Here is a 17,466-nt window from a genome sequence, read left to right on the forward strand (position 1 = left end):
TGTATTATATATATATATTTTAATGGGATAGCTCATGTGGTGTTACATAAATTTTTTTTTAACTTGCTTTTGAGGTACTAAATACAGATATCACATCTTATAAATCTTTGTATTTCTCATAGCACTTAACTAGCATTTTACATATGGTAGGCACTCAGTAAAGTATTTTTTATAGGAAGAGAAAATAGCTAAGAAATCTCAAACCTTTTTCTATTTAAATACTTTTCAGTCTCTTTCTTAGGTACTGGTTAAATTTAATGTTAATTACATTTTAATTTTTTTGTAGGTAAATGAGAAATCTGGACAGATTATTCAATATGATAAATTTTATATACATGAAGTACAAGAATTGATAGACATACGGAATGATTATATCATCTGGGTCCAACAGCAGGCCTATGGAATGGTATGTTACTTACTGCATTTTATGAGTTCTTTTTTTTTTTTGTATCATTTGTTCTAATACAAAGTGAACAATTGCATATTATTAAAATAGCAGAGCTTTTATCCAGAACTCATTTTTAAAATAAAAACATATTGCAGAATAGCAGCTATATATATATTATTCAGTGTTTATAAGTAAGTGTTCAGCTTTTATATAAAGCCAAACCAAAGACATAGATTACACTTTTTTACAGAAAAATGCAAATATGACTTAGATTTTAAGTTTCATTTATTTTCTATGATGTTGTCTCTTAATTCTCTAATGCTGAAAATACTGGAGTGCTGATACTTGAACTCTAAGGATATATTAGAATTTTGATATCAGTGCCTCAGAACTACCAGAAGAGAGCTGTGTGACCATTAATTCTTCCCCTCTTTTATGTATTTAATTTGATTTCAGTTTTTTGGTGTACATCCACAAATGTACATATTTCTTTCCATGTGGCTAAGTCTCTAATAACTAGACACTTAATGTTCTATTAAAATAATAGCATAGGGACTTCCCTGGTGATCCCATGGTTAAGACTTTCCATCCCAGGGTGTGTGAGTTCAGTTCCTGGTCAGGAAACTAAGATCTCCAAAGATCTGTGTGATCCAAAAAACATAAAAATAATAACACAGTCTTATAAAACTTTAATTACTCATGTGAAATTTCAGTATAGAATTGGATAAGCAGCTAGATATAAAACAGGTTTAATACTCTTATTTGCTAACCTTTGTAATATACTTAAGGCCAACTTTTTCATCTGTGAAGCAGATACTTTAGATATATGCGTGTAGCAGTTCTAGAAAGGAGAAAGGAGCAGTGACCCCACAAGAGACTGAGTCAGACTTGCCTGTGACTGTCCAGGAGTCTCGGTGGAGGTGTGGGTCAACAGCGGCCTGCCGTGGTGTGTAGGGCACTGAATACATCAGTCCTGGGAGTTGTGGTATGCTGGTATAAGTCCTTGTGAAGGAAGTTACTACAGTTAACCCTACCATAATGTGGCCTGAGGGAGGGAACACAGCCCCACCCATCAACAGAAAATTGGATTAAAGATTTGCTGAGCTTGGCCCTGCCCATCAGTATTCTTATCCTGAGAACCCCATAAACAATATGGAAAGGCAAAAGGATATGACACTGAAAGATGGACTTCCCAGGTTGGTAGGTGCCCAGTATGCTACTGGAGAACAGTGGAGAAATAACTCCAGAAAGAATGAAGAGGCTGAGCCAAAGCGAAAACACCACTCAGTTGTGGATGTGACTAATGATGGAAGTAAAATCTGATGCTATAAAGAGCAATATTGCATAGGAACCTGAAATGTTAGGTCCATGAGTCAAGGTAAATTGGAAGTGGTCAATCAGGAGATGGCCAGAATGAACATCAACATTTTAGGAATCAATGGACCAGAATGGGCAAATTTAATTTAGATGACCGTTATATCTACTACTGTGGGAGAGAATCCCTTAGAAGAAATGGAGTAGCACTCATATTCAACGAGAGTCCGAAATGCAGTACTTGGGTGCGATCTCAAAAATGACGGAATGATCTTTGTTCATTTCCAAGGCAGACCATTGAAGATCAGAGTAACCCAAGTCTGTGCTCCAGCCACTAACGCTGAAGAAGCTGAAGTTGAACAGTTCTATGAAGACCTACAAGACCTTCTAGAAATAACACCAAAAAAAAAGATGCCCTTTTAATCATAGGGGACTGGAGTGCAAAAGTAGGAAGTCAAGAGATACCTGGAGTAACAGGCAAGTTTGGGCCTCAAGTACAAAATGAAGCAGGGCAAAGGCTAATAGTGTTTTGCCAAGAAAACGCACTGGTCATAGCAAACACCCTCTTCCAACAACACAAAAGAATATGCATGCACGTCACCAGATGGTCAGTACCAAAATCAGATTGATTATATTCTTTGCAGTCAAAGATGGAGAAGCTCTAAATACTCAGCAAAAACAAGACCAGGAGCTAACTGTGGCTCAGATCATGAACACCTTATTGCAGTATTCAGACCTACATAGGAGAAAGTAGGGAAAATCACTAGACCATTCAGGTATGACCTAAGTTAAACCCTTTATGATTATACAATGGAAGTGACAAATAGAGTCAAAGGATTAGATCTGATAGAATACCTGAAGAACTATGTACATAACGTATGTACAAGACGGATGTACATAACATTACACAGGAGGCAGTGATCAGAACCATCACCAAGAAGAAAGCGAAAAGGCAAAATGGTAGTCTGAGAAGGCCTTACAAATAGCTGAAAAAAGAAGAGAAGCTAAAGGTAAAGGAGAAAAGAAAAGATGTCCACATCTGAATGCAAAGTTCCAAAGAATAGCAGGGAGAGATAAGAAAGCCTTCCTAAGTGATCCGTGCAGAGAAATAGAGGAAAACAATACAATGGGAAAGGCTAGAGATCTCTTCAAGGGAACATTTCATACAAAGATGTTCACAATTAAGGACAGAAATGGTATGGACCTAACAGAAGCAGATGTTAAGAGGTGGCAAGAATACACAGAAGAATATACAATAAAGGTCATCTTCATGACCCAGATAACCACAGTGGTGTGATCCCTCACCTAGAGCCAGACATCCTGAAGTACAAAGTCAAGTGGGCCTTAGGAAGCATCACTACAAACAAAGCTAGTGGAGGTGATTGAATTCCAGTTGAGCTATTTAAAATCTTAAAAGATGGTTCTGTGAAAGTGTTGCATTCAGTATGCCAACAAATTTGGAATACTCAGCAGTGGCCACAGGACTGGAAAAGGTCAGTTTTCATTCCAATCCCAAAGAAAGACAATGCCAAAGAATGTTCAAACTACCGCACAACTGCACTCATCTCACACGCTAGCAAAGTAATGCTCAAAATTCTCCAAGCCAGGCTTCAACAGTATGTGAACCGAGAACTTCCAGATGTTCAAGCTGGATTTGGAAAAGGCAGAGGAACCAGAGATCAAATTGTCAACATCCGTTGTAACATTGAAAAAGCAAGAAAATTCCAGAAAAACATCTACTTTTGGTTCATTGACTATGCTAAAGCCTTTTGACTGTGTGGATCACAACAAACTGGAAAATTCTCCAAGTGATGGGAATAGCAGACCACCTTACCTACCTCCTGCGAAACCTGTATGCAGGTCAAGAAGCTACAGTTAGACATGGAACACTGGACTGGTTCCAAATTGAGAAAGGAGTACATCAAGGCTGTATATTGTCACCCTGCCTATTTAACTTATATGCAGAGAACATTATATGAAATGTGGGGCAGGATGAAGCACAAGTTGGAATCAAGATTGCCGGCAGAAATATCAGTAACCTCGGATATGCAGATGACACCACCCATATGGCAGAAAGCTAAGAGGAACTAAAGAGCCTCTTTAGTGTGGCTCATAACAAACTGTGGAAAATTCTTCAAGAGATGGGAATAGCAGACCACCTTATCTGCTTCCTGCAAAACCTGTATGCAGGTCAAGAAGCAAAGGTTTGACAAAGGTCCATCTAGTCAAAGCTATGGTTTTTTTTCAGCAGTCAGGTATGGATGTGAGATTTGGACCGTAAAGAAGGCTGAGCACCAAAGAACTGATGCTTTTGAACTGTGGTGTTGGAGAAGACTGTTGAGAGTCCTTTGGACTGCAAGAAAATCAAACCAGTCAATCCTAAAAGAAATTAGTCCTGCATATTTACTGAAAGGACGGATGCTAAAGCTCTAATACTTCGGCCACCTGATGTAAAAGTGAAAGAGGAGATTGAAAAAGCTGACTTAAAACTCAACATTACAAAAACTAAGATCATGGCATCTGGTCCCAAGACTTCATGGCAAGTAGATGGGGAAACAGTGGGGACAGTGGCAGACTTGTCTTGGGCTCCAAAATCACTGCAGATGGTGACTGCAGCCATGAAACTAAAAAATGCATGCTCCTTGGGAGAAAAGCTATGACCAACCTAGAGAGCATATTAAAAAGCAGAGACATTACTTTGCTGACAAAGGTCTGTCTAGTCAAAGCTACAGTTTTTTCAGTAGTCATGTATGGATGTGAGAGTTGGACCATAAAGAAGGCTGAGCACCAAAGAGTTGATGCTTTTGAACTATGGTGTTGGAGAAAACTTTTTTTTTTAATTTGGAGAAAACTCTTGAGAGTCCCTTGCACTACAAGGAGATCAAACCAGTCAATCCTAAATCTGTCTTGAATATTCATTGGAAGGACTGATATTAAAGCTCCAATACTTTGGCCACTGGATTCGAAGAACTGACTCATCAGAAAAGACCCTGATGCTGGGAAAGATTGAAGGCAGGAGGAGAAGGGGACAGAGATGAGATGGTTGGATGGCATCACTGACTCAGTGGACATGAATTTGAGTAAACTCCAGGAGTCGGTGATGGACAGGGAAGCCTGGCGTACTGCAGTCCATGGGATCGCAGAGTCAGACGTGACTGAACTGAACTGAATTCTAGCAAGGCCTTTGATTGGTTGCTAGGTACCAACTGCAAGCTCCTTGTGAATAGGCACTCTGTCAATTTATTCACCTGTACTTTTTATAGTGTCTCATATATGTCTTGTAGGCCCTTAGAAAGTACAGTAGTTTTTGAATAGCAGTGCAGTTTACTTATGCTCTTTTTAGGGTACTCTTCCCTATAGGAATAAGGTGACTTCCAGAACATCTTGAACACTTTCTAGAACATAGCAAAGACTTCCCTAGGTACTTAGATCTTCACTGGGACTGACTTGTTGATTATTTTCCCGAGTCACTAGGAGGCTCAGTCAAGTTTACAACCAACTTACAGATTTATGTCTACCCATTTGCTCATTCAGCAAATACTTAGTAAGAATCTTCTGTGTAACAGACAGGCTGCCCAGGTGGTGCTAGTGTTAAAGAATCCATGTGCCAGTGCGGGAGGTGCAAGAGACGAGGGTTCAGTCCCTGAGTTGGAAAGATCCCCTGGTGTAAGAAATGGCACCCCCAATCCATGCTTCTTACCTGGAAATTGCATGAACAGAGGAGTCTGACAGGCTGAGAAGAGTCAGACACGAGTGAGCAACTGAAGACACATGTAACAAGCACTTATTTAGGTATTAGAAATACAGTGCTGAGCCAGATGGATAAGGCCTGTTCTCATGAAACTTATAATCTAGTAGGCAAGATGAATAGTAATCAAGTAACGCACACCCTTCTTCCCCTGCCATAGAAAGCTAATAATGTACACTATATAGAGGATGAAAATAAGAGAAGGTAATAAAGACTGGATGGTTTCTTGCAGTTGGGTAATCAGAAGAGTCTTTTCTAATGAAGTATGATCTATAATCTAAATGAGAAAAAGCAGCTATGTAAGATCAGTGCAAGGAAAACTCCAGGGAAAATGAGTATCTAGTAAAAGACCTTTGGCGAGAACAAGTGTTTGAAGGATAGAAGAAGGCCAGTATAAAATGGGCTTCCAAGGTGGCGCAGTGGTAAGGAATCCGCCTGCCAATGCAAGAAACAAAAGAGACACTGGTTTGATCTCTGGGTTGAGAAGATCCTCTGGAGTAAGAAATGATAACCCACTCCAGTGCTCTTGCCTGGGAAATCCCATGGACAGAGGAGCCTGGTGGGCTACAGTCCCTGGTGTTGCAAAATGTTGTACATAACAGAGACTGAGCACACACATTGCTAAAAATAAGGGAATGGGGAGAGTTCTGAGAAACAGTCAGAGAAATGGGCAGGTGCCAGATCATGCAAAGTTCAGTAGATTAAGGTCAGAAATACGGATTTTATCTGAAGTGTTATGACTATCTGTTGGATGCTGGTGAACCTAAGGTGGATATTGTACAGTGTAATTTATATTCTGAAATAACTACCCTATCAGCTGTGTGGAGGTTGGAATGAGGGGGATGGAACAAAAATTCAGAGGGAGACTAGTTAGAAGATAGTTTTAATAGGTTAGGGGAGAGAAAATGATGAGTTTGTCCATGGTTGGTAGTTATATAATGGAAGGAGGAAATAAATGGTCTTGAGTACCTCTTGGAGGTAAAAGGCACAAGAATTATTGATGGATATGAAATGAGGAAAGGAGAGAAATCAACAAAGGAGATGAAAGGTAGAAGGAAAACTAGAGTAGTGTTGTGGAAACTGAAAAAGGGAAGGAGAAATCTGTATTGAATGCTGTTGAGAAACAGGATAAAACCATGGAATTGAGCAGTGAGTTTGGTTTCATGAAGGTCACTGGTAACCTTGATAATGCCAGTCTAGGTAAGTTATGCTTAAGAGAAATGTAGGGGTGAGGAATAGGGAACAGCATTCATAGGCAGTGCTTTCACAGAGTTCCACGCTTGAGAGGAGGGGTAAGAGAAGTAGAGCTATAGCTGGAGTCAAGGGATAGCAGTTTTTTGAGAAGGAAAATCCTTGACTTCTGGAAAGCTATGAATAAATATTTCCTTTTTCCTTCCCTGTTTTAACTAAATCACTCATCTAGATAAAGCTTTTCACACGCTTCTTCCAGAGAACTCCTAAGACAGGAGAAAAAACATATTTCTTGAGGTTATTAATTTTCCCTCTGCAAGACTTGTTTGAAGTCTCATATCTCATCTTTGAGTGAATGCAGATTTCAGGCTTAAAAATATTTATTGTAAAAGGAGTTAAAATTATTTACCATTGAGGGACACTGATGATTGAGACAATGAACTTTTTTTATTCTAAGACTTTGCATGTGAACTCCGACATACCACCTCGGTAACCTGGGTCTTTGAGCAATGTTTTTGAGACTTCATTAATATATAGACTCCTTTTAAAATAAAACAATTCTTTTAAGAAGCTTAATGTTCACTTACCCTGTTTATGACCATCTTATTTAAATGTATGCAAATACTAAACTAGTTCTAAACTCCTGGTTCTTAGCTTTTAAAAGAATTCTAAAGCCATAACAAATTTGTAAATTAATTATAACACTACAAATTTTAAAACGAGGTTATTATTTAGTATGGAGGATGATTATGTTGTCTTGATCAGGAATCTCCGCTCACAACCTGATTATGATAAGAAAGGAGTGTAACATAAGAGCACTTAGGTTCCTGTATCATCTCAACACTTTTTTTAGTGTTTGTCTTTTTTATTAAATCCAGTTCCTTGTGGTATACAGTAAATCCTTGTTGCTTATCTGTTTTATGTACAGTAGTTTATAGCTGTAATCCCCTACTCCTAATTTGTTCCTCCTACTCCCTCCCCTTTGGTGACTATAAGTTTGTTTTCTATATGAGTCTGTTTCTGTTTTGTACATAGATTCCGTTGTACTATTTTTTAGATTGCACATGTAACTTATATAGTATTTGTATTTCTGTCTAACTTACTTCACTAAACATTTCACTCTCTCCTGGAGAGTTATATCCTCTTGGGTCACTGTGAATTAGATCTGATGTCCTTTGACATCTGAATTTTTACCTAGTATGTAGTGTAAAACAGTTCTGAACAGGTTAAGAGAAAATGCCAGTCTAATAGAACTTTTAAGGTAGCAATAATCTTGTGCTTTGTGGTAACCCTGTGGTTTGAATGTTTGCTTTTAAATTTAGAGGCTTATATCCAAACTTCTCTTTGTGTATAACTGTGATGATATCAAATTGAATTTCCTTAGGAACTCTTTCAATGCCACTGTTTTCTGGTGAGAGGGAGACAATGGAGGGCCATCTTATTTCAAGATTTCCAAGTTGCTGTACTTGCTGTGCTTTCTGTTAACTCTCCTCTTTCAACCACATAATTTTCCTTTTTCTCCATTTATAGACAGGCTGGTATTGAATATGTGGTTGTGGCAGTAGAAACTTGTTCTTTAATTGGCACAGTGGATTTAAGATCACATTTTAGAAATCAGAATCTAGAACCCATGATTTGGGTTCTTCTGGTCTTTTGGAAATAGAAGGCTGACAGTTTACTTTGAAGGTCTTTGACTAACTCAAGTAGTTTATTAATTTATATTATAATATCTGAAGGAGCATTCTGTGGGAGAATTCAAACCACTTTCACATTTACATATAACACTAAAGGCTTTTTTTCCCTGAGACTGTTTAATAAAATTCATACTTGCATTACTAATGTTGACACTAGGTCGAACATCATATGGGCCTTGTAAATAAAGTTAGTAAAGTTTTAAAGAGTCTATCCTAAAGATCCAAGTTATTTTGTGATGATATAGATATGTATATGTGTATTTATATAACCAACAGATATATACACATACATATGTATAATATTATTGAACAAGAGTTATGATCTTGAAATAATTCCATTCCTTTGGTGTGAAAGTTTATAATATTCCTTGATAGAACATAGTTACTATGAATTATAAAAAATATGTCTATAAATTTTATTTATATATACATGTGTTTTATATATGTAAATATATGCACTATGCTGTGCTGTGCTTAGTTGCTCAGTCATGTCTGACTCTTTGCAACCCCATGAACTGTAGCCCCCCATGCTCCTCTGTTCATGGGATTCTCCAGGCAAGAATACTGGAGTTGGTTGCCATGCCCTCCGCCAGGGGATATTCCCAACCCAGAGATTGAACCCAGGTCTCAGTTCATTGCAAACAGATTCCTTATCGTCTGAGCCACCAGGGAGACAAAATATATACACATATGTATGTGAAACTTCACCTTGTTCTAAACACTGCAACAAGATTATTTCACCTTTATTATATTGCTTTTATTATATTTCTCTTTATGCTATAGTCTGTTGAGATTTTTTTTTTTCTCAGATTTTCTTTCCCTTTCAAGTATTTTAAGAATCCATCAGGTATATAAACCTTAAACTAACACAGAGCTATATGTCATTTATAATTCAATAGAACTAGAAGGAAAAAACCCATTTGGTGTAAACTTTTAAGAATGCATCAGGTATTTGCTTTCCTTGTCTCTAAACATTAAAAACTAATTCTGTGAATTTTTTGCACCCCTTACAATGTCCTTTTGTACAGCTGAGACTAACTTTTCACCTAATCCTCTCCTATTTTCCCATCCTCTTTCATCTGTTTCCCTCTACACATTTCCGTGAAGTTTTTGCTTGATCCTCCTACTCCTGCCACTTTGGATTCCTTTTGCTTTTTATCTGTTTTTCTCCCTCTACAGTAAATAGTTTCTGGCAAATTAAAAGGGTATGTGAGTTTTCTCTTTATCTTCTTCTATTTGATGTTTTTTCCCCCACTTTGTAGATACTATTCTTAGTTTATTTGCTTACTTCTTTTAACTTGGCTCTAAAATTGTTTCTAAAAATACTTTAGTGGGAAATTCCCTAGTGGTCCAGTGGTTTGGGTACTGCCAAGGGCTGGGTTCGATCCCTGATCAGGGAACTAGGTTCCCGCAAGCTGTGAGGCATAGTCAAAAGACAAAAATACTTCAGTGGTTACAACTAATCTTTTTGCTACTTTTTTCTTCCTTTTCTTATCCTTTTTGTTACTGTACAGTATCAATATATATCTAGTAAAAATTGATGAATGTATAAAAAGTTCTATGCTGAGTCTTTGCCTGTTATAACTGAATCAAGTTAAGCATTTTTAAAAGTGTATATTCATTTATTTCAAGAACTGTGTATGTCTATGTCAGATACAAGTAAGTACTAATTAAATATATTTGATAAACTGGTGAAATTTTTAGTCTTTGATATACTTTATATATTTTTAAGTCATAACTTTAATTTCAGTATTAATTTTGCCATGTTTATAAGTCATTACTGTATTTGTTCTGTGGAGTTAAGGTTTTATACTTTAACTATGGACAGTGCTGAGCTAATGACATGACATGCTCACCAGCAAACCAGGAAGATAGCCTGATGTAACACCTGGGAAGACCAGCTGGTACTTCCTGGGTTTGAGCTTCTTCCTCATTTACTGAAATGAAGAAATTAAAGTACATTTGCATACTTTAATATTTGTGATACATTTAATACTTGCATTATAAACCTTGTAGCTATAATATTTCCCAGAATGTTCTCATTTGCTTTTTAAGCCCCCTTGTAATCTTTAATGGCATTAATATTTTGTGGATTCTTGGACTGATTCCTTATGCCTTGAATTACCAAGTTATATTTGTATATTTTTCATTTTCTTCATGTTTTAGAAGTATCTTTTATATTTTTCTCAAGTCACCAACACTTCATATTTATTTGAATTACTTCAATGACTTCAGCATCCTCTGTTTATATTTAGAGTAATTCTGTGTTACACCCTTAAATAGTGATGCCACCAGCAATGATACAGTGTTTTGCCATAAGTAATATGTTGAAACTAAAACGTGCCAAGGAATTGCATCTTTTTTGGTCTAAAACTAAGTAAATTATCATTCACTATTGATGTTTAAAGAAACCTTAGTGAAGTTTGCTTCAGACAGTGAGACCCTGACTTTGAACATTCCTTCATGCCTTTCTCACTCAGGTTTCTAGGACATTGGGTAACTAAAATTAGGCATATCTTGACCTAATTTCAGGGCCCCCAGTCTACAAACAGCCAACAGATAGTACTTGGGTATGTGGATTTGGAGCCAAGAGTAGACTGTGGGTTAAATGATACGGTGGGTTTTCAGCAGTGGACCTTCAGTTGACCACACCTATTTCGCCAGTATCCTGTCCCCATACCACCCCCTGCCCCCGCCCCCGCCCCCGCCACCACCACCTCTTTGTTTTTCTTTTAAATTTCCCTTGGAAATACTACGGTGGCTCAGTTAGACTCGAAACTAATATAGTGACTACCTTGAAATCCTGATACTTCCCAGAGGAGTTTACCCTTGCTTTTGTGCGTATTTACTTTGTTTTCAGTGTTTAAGCTTTTGTCTTAGTTTTCTTAACACTTAAATTGAAATTTCTAATAGTGATCTAAATCTGGTTTTTCCTTTGATGCTTCTTCCCTAGGTAAATCATTTTGCTTGGTATCTTATACTCTCTCTTGTTTTCCCAAGTTATCTACATCCCATTATTTTTTCATATTTCTTCTAGCTTACATCTCTCTCTACAATCAGACTTATGGTTTAGTTGCACTGTAAATCCTGACAGTCTTCCCAATGCAAAATGATATGCCTAGCATCTTTCTCTATTTACATGTAGCAACAAAGTACATATAGGTTAGTGTTTCATTATTAATAGTAAAATCCATCTTCCATGATACCAGGTATGAAACATAGTTATCAAATTGGCCACAGGTAGTCAGAAAAATGTTGAAAGGTGTTTCTTACTCACACCTTCTTAGTTGTAGTAGGACTTTAAAAACATCCCACAAGATATATTTAGTACTATTCAAGTATTTCAGGTGTTCCTGTTAAATTGCTTTAAATTAAACTGAGTGTAATCTAAATGGCTTTTTCTGCAGAACAGCTTCTATAATGTATCTGCTAGCACTGCCATTGGGACGCATATGTAGTGATAATTTGGAACTCAGAGTTTTTTTAATTAAACAATTGTAAATATTTATCTTTCTCAGAATAGGAAGTTAAAGTCATATTTACTTATGCTTATACTGTCTTGGCTTTATTTGGCACAATATAGTAAATAAACCCTAAATGTTTGCTAATATAGTAAAGCTTGCAGTGATACCCCTTGAGGCATATGCAAGAATCCAGCCAACTGCAGAGTTAGATGGAGCAGTTCACAAAGACTGCCCTTACTTCTGATACTAGTTGCGAGGTTGGAAGATTCCTGGAACCATTGTCAGGTTCAATAATTTGCTACAAAACTTCACAGAACTATTTGGAAACTATTACATTGACATTTACAGTTTATTATAAGGAGAGAGTTCAGATTAAAATCAGCCAAGGGGAAAAGTGCTTAGGGTAGAGTCTGGCAAAGGTACCAAAGACTGAACTTTTGTCTTCCTCTCCCTGAGGAGTCATGGACAAGTTACTTTCCTAGCATCTGTTTGTGTCAATACTCACAGAGTATTGCCAACCAAGCAGCTCACTAGAGCGTTGGTGCCCAGAGTTTTTGCTGAGGCTCCATCACATACTGCCTATCTGGATGGCCTTTACTTGCCAACCCTTCTGGAGTAAGAACTGATAACTACATATCCCAGAGTCTCCAGGAAAACAGTGATACTCCTGTTGAGGTATGAAATTCCAAAGTCCTATAGGTTGTCTTCCAGGGCAAAATCAGACTATTGGGAGAGGATCTCTTTGGGTAAGATTAACTCCTCACTATACAAGGTACCATCTGCAAATTTAGTAACATACTTTTGGAGATTTTAACCCTTTATTTGAGTCTTCACTCTAAACATACACGAAAGCTTTTTTCAAGAAAGTGTTGTACATTTCTGTTCAATGCAATGGTAAGCTTTCATTATAATTTTCATTATTATATCCTTCATGAATCTCTCTCTCTCTCTTCATTTCTTGTTTCTACTTAGCAACCCCTATGCCCTGTCTTGTACTTCCTATTTTAAGCGAATTTAATGTTAAAGAATCCTTAGTTTTTAGATACCTGCATTTCACTGGTTATTTCTGAGAATAATAACTTATGGCTTATTTTCTCCATGTAGCTCTTTAATCTACTAAACACTTTACAAACATTTTGTCAAGATTAACCAAGTCTTTGAGGAATATTTTCTCCCATTTTCCAAGTGGAGAAATTGGGCCATAAAATTATTTCTTCAAGACCAAATTAGTTGTAAGATTAGTTTTTCTGTTCTGCTTAAATTCTGCAAATGACGTACTTACTTGCTGAAACCAAATTTCATTATGTTCAAGCCTCAATGATTTTCTGATCACAAGATATCTGAAAGAAAGTTCTTACTACATTTTTAGATATATAAGGTATATGTAGAAAGGGTAAGTTTTGTTGTAGATGTATCTTGGTCTACTTCATTAATTCAGTATTCTACTGTAGCAGAATAAATGAAATGCTACTTTGAATAGAAATGGTTAAATTTGGACACTAACATTGCTCTTTCCTCATTACTGTTACATTCTGCACTGCCGTCTTAGGATGTCAACCATGGATTAACTGAGGTAAGTTTGGTGTAATAAAGTCTCCTGTTCAGAGTAAGATATACTCTGTGTTGTCTTAAGTGATTGGAGATCCCAAGCTTCCTCTTTTTTGTGACTGTAAAACATATATATTTATATTTATATATATATATATATATATATGAATGAGTGTATAGAATTTGCCCTATATTAACATTTCAGAGGAATTTTCCGAAGAAAATCAGACCCTTTTTTCTTTAGTTAACATTACACCTATATGATGCCTTTCAACAATGTTTGTTTTAAAATATTTCCTATCCTCTTAAAGTCTTTCAGAATAAAATTTATAGTGTCCTTAGAATACAAAAAAAGCAAACTTGTAAAATTTAACAAAGGCCTACACAGAAGGCAGAAAATATTTTATGTTAGAGAAGTAGAATTAGCTTCAGTTTTTAAACTGATACTTGATATTCAACTTGGTCATAAAATTGAATAAACTTTCAAGGTTCTAGCATTTTGGCTTACATAATCAACAATCCCGAACCACCTTTTTTAAACACTTGGGAATTTTGTATTATACTTCTGTTATAGACGTTAGGTTTTGTTGTTTACTTTGCTTTTTTTCCCAGCACTTGAATCAGTGACATATTTAGAATTAGCTTTAAATTATAGGCCCAACATTGTTTGCTTCCTCACCCTCAAGTAGAAGCAGCATATAAAATTATGAAATCAAAGAGTGCTGAGGCTGATGAGGACTTTAGAAACTGTCTCAGTCTTCTAGATTCAGAATAGTGAAAACTCTAGGAAAGTCATCAATAGCTGGTTAGTGACACAGACACAGGGTGGAGGGTCAAATGGGCACATGAAAAATAGCCAAGAATGATAACTTACTTAAGGATTAATATAACTCAGCATGTTGTCTTACATGTTGAGAACAGCGAATTGATAATCTTGGGTTCTGTGTAGATTAGGCACTATTGAATTACTTCATTGTTTTTGATGGCCATAGTTAAAAGAGGCCTGGACAAATTGAAATATATTTAAAAGATGGCAGTTGGGATGTAGAAGAGTTGGAAACCATATTATTTTTCTGGATGGTTGGAAAAACTGGGCATATTTAGTGAGGACAAAAGACAACTTAGGGAGAACATGGGAGCATGAATTCTCTAAACCATATAAACTTCCCTGCAGGGGCAGAATGAAGAGTGAAATACAAAACAAAGTGATCTGTAGAAATGCAGATTCAGATTTAATATAAAAAGCTTTCTAAGAACTTAAAAAGAAAAGAGTTGCTTCACGGTGTATTGTCTTCACTGGAAACCTTATAAGGAGAAGGGACTCTGTCAGAACTAGCACAGAAATTTTGCTTTGTTGGATACATGGTAGAAATACATCCTCTAGCTGATCTGTGACTGGCAGTTCATAGCTCTTAGTATTTTTCTGGCCTATTAAAAACTTGGCAGTCAATCACTATTTCATCTGCTAGGATAAAGTAATCGATGAGGTGACTAATATCTGATAATGGTAGTAAAAGATCAACTATTATTGATCAACTTTGTAGGTTGACAGAAAATAATGGTACTAATCATGCTTATTTTGTATGTTGAATGAACAAATTTTGGGGCTCACAAAATGCTGGCACCCTATGGCATGCAGTAAATATCTGTTGAATGAATAAGTAGATTGCTTATCATTGACCTCAGTTGCTAGAGTAGCGCTAACATACAAGAACTGAGTACTGTATTTAACAGAGGAGCCCCAAATTTAGAATAAATTTCCAATCTAGTTCACTGAAACTTCGAGTTTAATACAGGTTAAGCAAATGCTACCTGTAATTTACAATTTTATGGGTTCCTAAGTATACAATTCTCTCCCCAAATTGGGAATTAGGGTTCTTTATTCCAGTGCTTCATCTAATTATCAGTATAATTCCTGAATGACACAAAGCAAATGAACCAAGAATATGATCAACTTTACACAAGAAATGACAGTACCTACAAGAAATATGTCACAAACCAGTTTGTACTAATAAGCTAATTTTTTATTTCCAGTTGGCAGATATCCCTGTTACAATCTGCACATATCCATTTGTATTTGACGCCCAAGCAAAAACTACTCTGTTACAAACAGATGCAGTCTTACAGATGCAGGTAAAATGTTGTATAATACTGGTTTAACTTGAGAGTAGTTTTTTAATTGTCTGTGGTGTTTTCTTAAAGTAAATATTTGAAATGTCTTTGGGGATACTTTTTACCTTTGTAGTCTGTCTTTTGCAAAGGTGCTTTTACCAAAGTATATTTAGTACCTAAAAGACTGTTGGATGTAAATTGTGCATTCTTATAAGGGATACTTAAATATATTTAAAAGGAAATAGAATAATATATATAGGCTATAACGAAATAGAATCTAGATTTTTATCATTTTATATTTTAAAATGGTATAATCTTTCATCACAGAAATATGTAGCCTTTATAAAGTTTGTTTCCTTGATAAAATGTTGGTTTGTTTCAAATCGTGTATTATATATTATATTGTATTATATATTCCCTACTTATGTACTTAAGTACAAGTACTTAGTAGAAGATGAAAGTGAGTAGAGATGAGATAATGTTAAAGTAGGAGGCATTTGATCACATATTGGGAGTAGGGTATGAAATTTCTGTGAAGAATGTTTTAGTAATAATAAGGTGTTTTCTTGAGGTTGGTTGTCTCCTCTTTGCTCTTTTCCTCCCCCTACTTATGTTGAGTATTTTTTCCTTTATAATGAGAATTTTAAAAACTAGTTTACATTGTGAATATGAAGGAATACAATAGTTTTACTTTACCTTTTGAACTTGTAAATTAAAAAGGTTTTGAGTTTTTTCCTCTGATACAGAATATCAGACTATAAAGGCTGAGGACTAAGAAAGGATGAGATGAGTTCTTGGGTACTTAATATTCTAAAAATGCTTTTAAAAATTACCCCTGTCCCAGTTTTGTTAGCAGTTTTTATTCCTTTAAAATAAATGCATTTGATATTCTAAATTCTTCCATAGTTTTAAACAATAAATAATACAAGGAGGAATTTTAGAGCTGCGCTTATTTCTGTTTTCATCAATGGAAAAAAATAAGTATTTTTGCAAGGTTTTATGCTAACAGTTGGATTGCCAGCTTTTTTTAGTAGGCTTTGTTAAAACAATTACTTGGTGCTTTCAATGTAGGATATTTCATTTTAGAGCAAGAACACAAAGAAAATCACAGGAAAAAAAATAAAAGCTTTAAATTGGTAAAAGCCAAATGTTTGGAGTGTGAGCACAATAGGTGATCACTTTGAGCTTCCCTGGTGGCTCAGCAGTAAAGAATCTAAGGAAATGGCAACCCGCTGCAGTATTCTTGCCTGGGGAATCCTATGCAGAGAGGAACCGGGTAGGCTGTAGTCCATGGGGTTGCAGAAGAGTCAGACAGAATTTAGTGACTAATAACAACAGCGTGGTGATCAATCTGATAGATGACTTTCTGTAAACCTTTTAGTTGACCAGGCTGTTTCTTATTCTATGGAAAGGTATGTTTTAATGCTGTCTTCTTTTTCTCCCACTGTCCATCCTAGTTATTTTTTGAGAGACAACATTGTTCAGATTTATCATTATTCTTATAGTTCGATGCTTATTTAATGGTATCATCAGTTATACATTACTGCAAAAATTTCAAAAGGATACTTTTTTCCTCAGAATATAGTTTGTTAATCTCTGATGCTGTGTTAAATACTGTGTTAGGTGCTGTGTGAATTCAATAATACAGGAATTTGTTGTTTTTATTGTTCAGTTGCTTTGCCGTGTTCAACTCTTCACAATCCTGTGGGCTGTGGATAGCTATAAATAAGTAGAGGTTAGCTTATCCAGTCATAGTAGCTTCTTCATAGCATTGTTGTTAAATTTTTAATTTTTGTTTTCTAGATGGCTATTGACCAGGCCCACAGACAGAATGTCTCCTCTCTTTTTCTCCCAGTGATTGAATCTGTGAATCCTTGCTTAATTCTAGTGGTACGCAGGGAAAATATTGTAGGAGATGCAATGGAAGTCCTTAGGAAAACAAAAAATATAGACTACAAAAAGCCACTCAAGGTAATTTAACATTTTCTGTTGTATAATTGGAACTTT

The 17,466-nt window shown here is 36.0% G+C and overlaps 1 protein-coding gene across 1 annotated transcript in view; it reads left to right on the forward strand.

Moving 5' to 3' along the window:
* The window catches only part of HERC4 (HECT and RLD domain containing E3 ubiquitin protein ligase 4), a 123,956-nt gene that overhangs the window by 85,809 nt on the left and 20,681 nt on the right, over positions 1-17,466 (forward strand). Inside the window, exons 15-18 of the mRNA XM_052639676.1 lie at positions 287-406; positions 13,349-13,372; positions 15,382-15,480; positions 17,263-17,430. Of these exons, the coding sequence (XP_052495636.1) occupies positions 287-406; positions 13,349-13,372; positions 15,382-15,480; positions 17,263-17,430 (411 nt within the window). The remainder of the gene's footprint in view (positions 1-286; positions 407-13,348; positions 13,373-15,381; positions 15,481-17,262; positions 17,431-17,466) is intronic.

Source organism: Budorcas taxicolor, chromosome 5, assembly GCF_023091745.1.
Source record: "Budorcas taxicolor isolate Tak-1 chromosome 5, Takin1.1, whole genome shotgun sequence".
NCBI lineage: Eukaryota > Metazoa > Chordata > Mammalia > Artiodactyla > Bovidae > Budorcas > Budorcas taxicolor.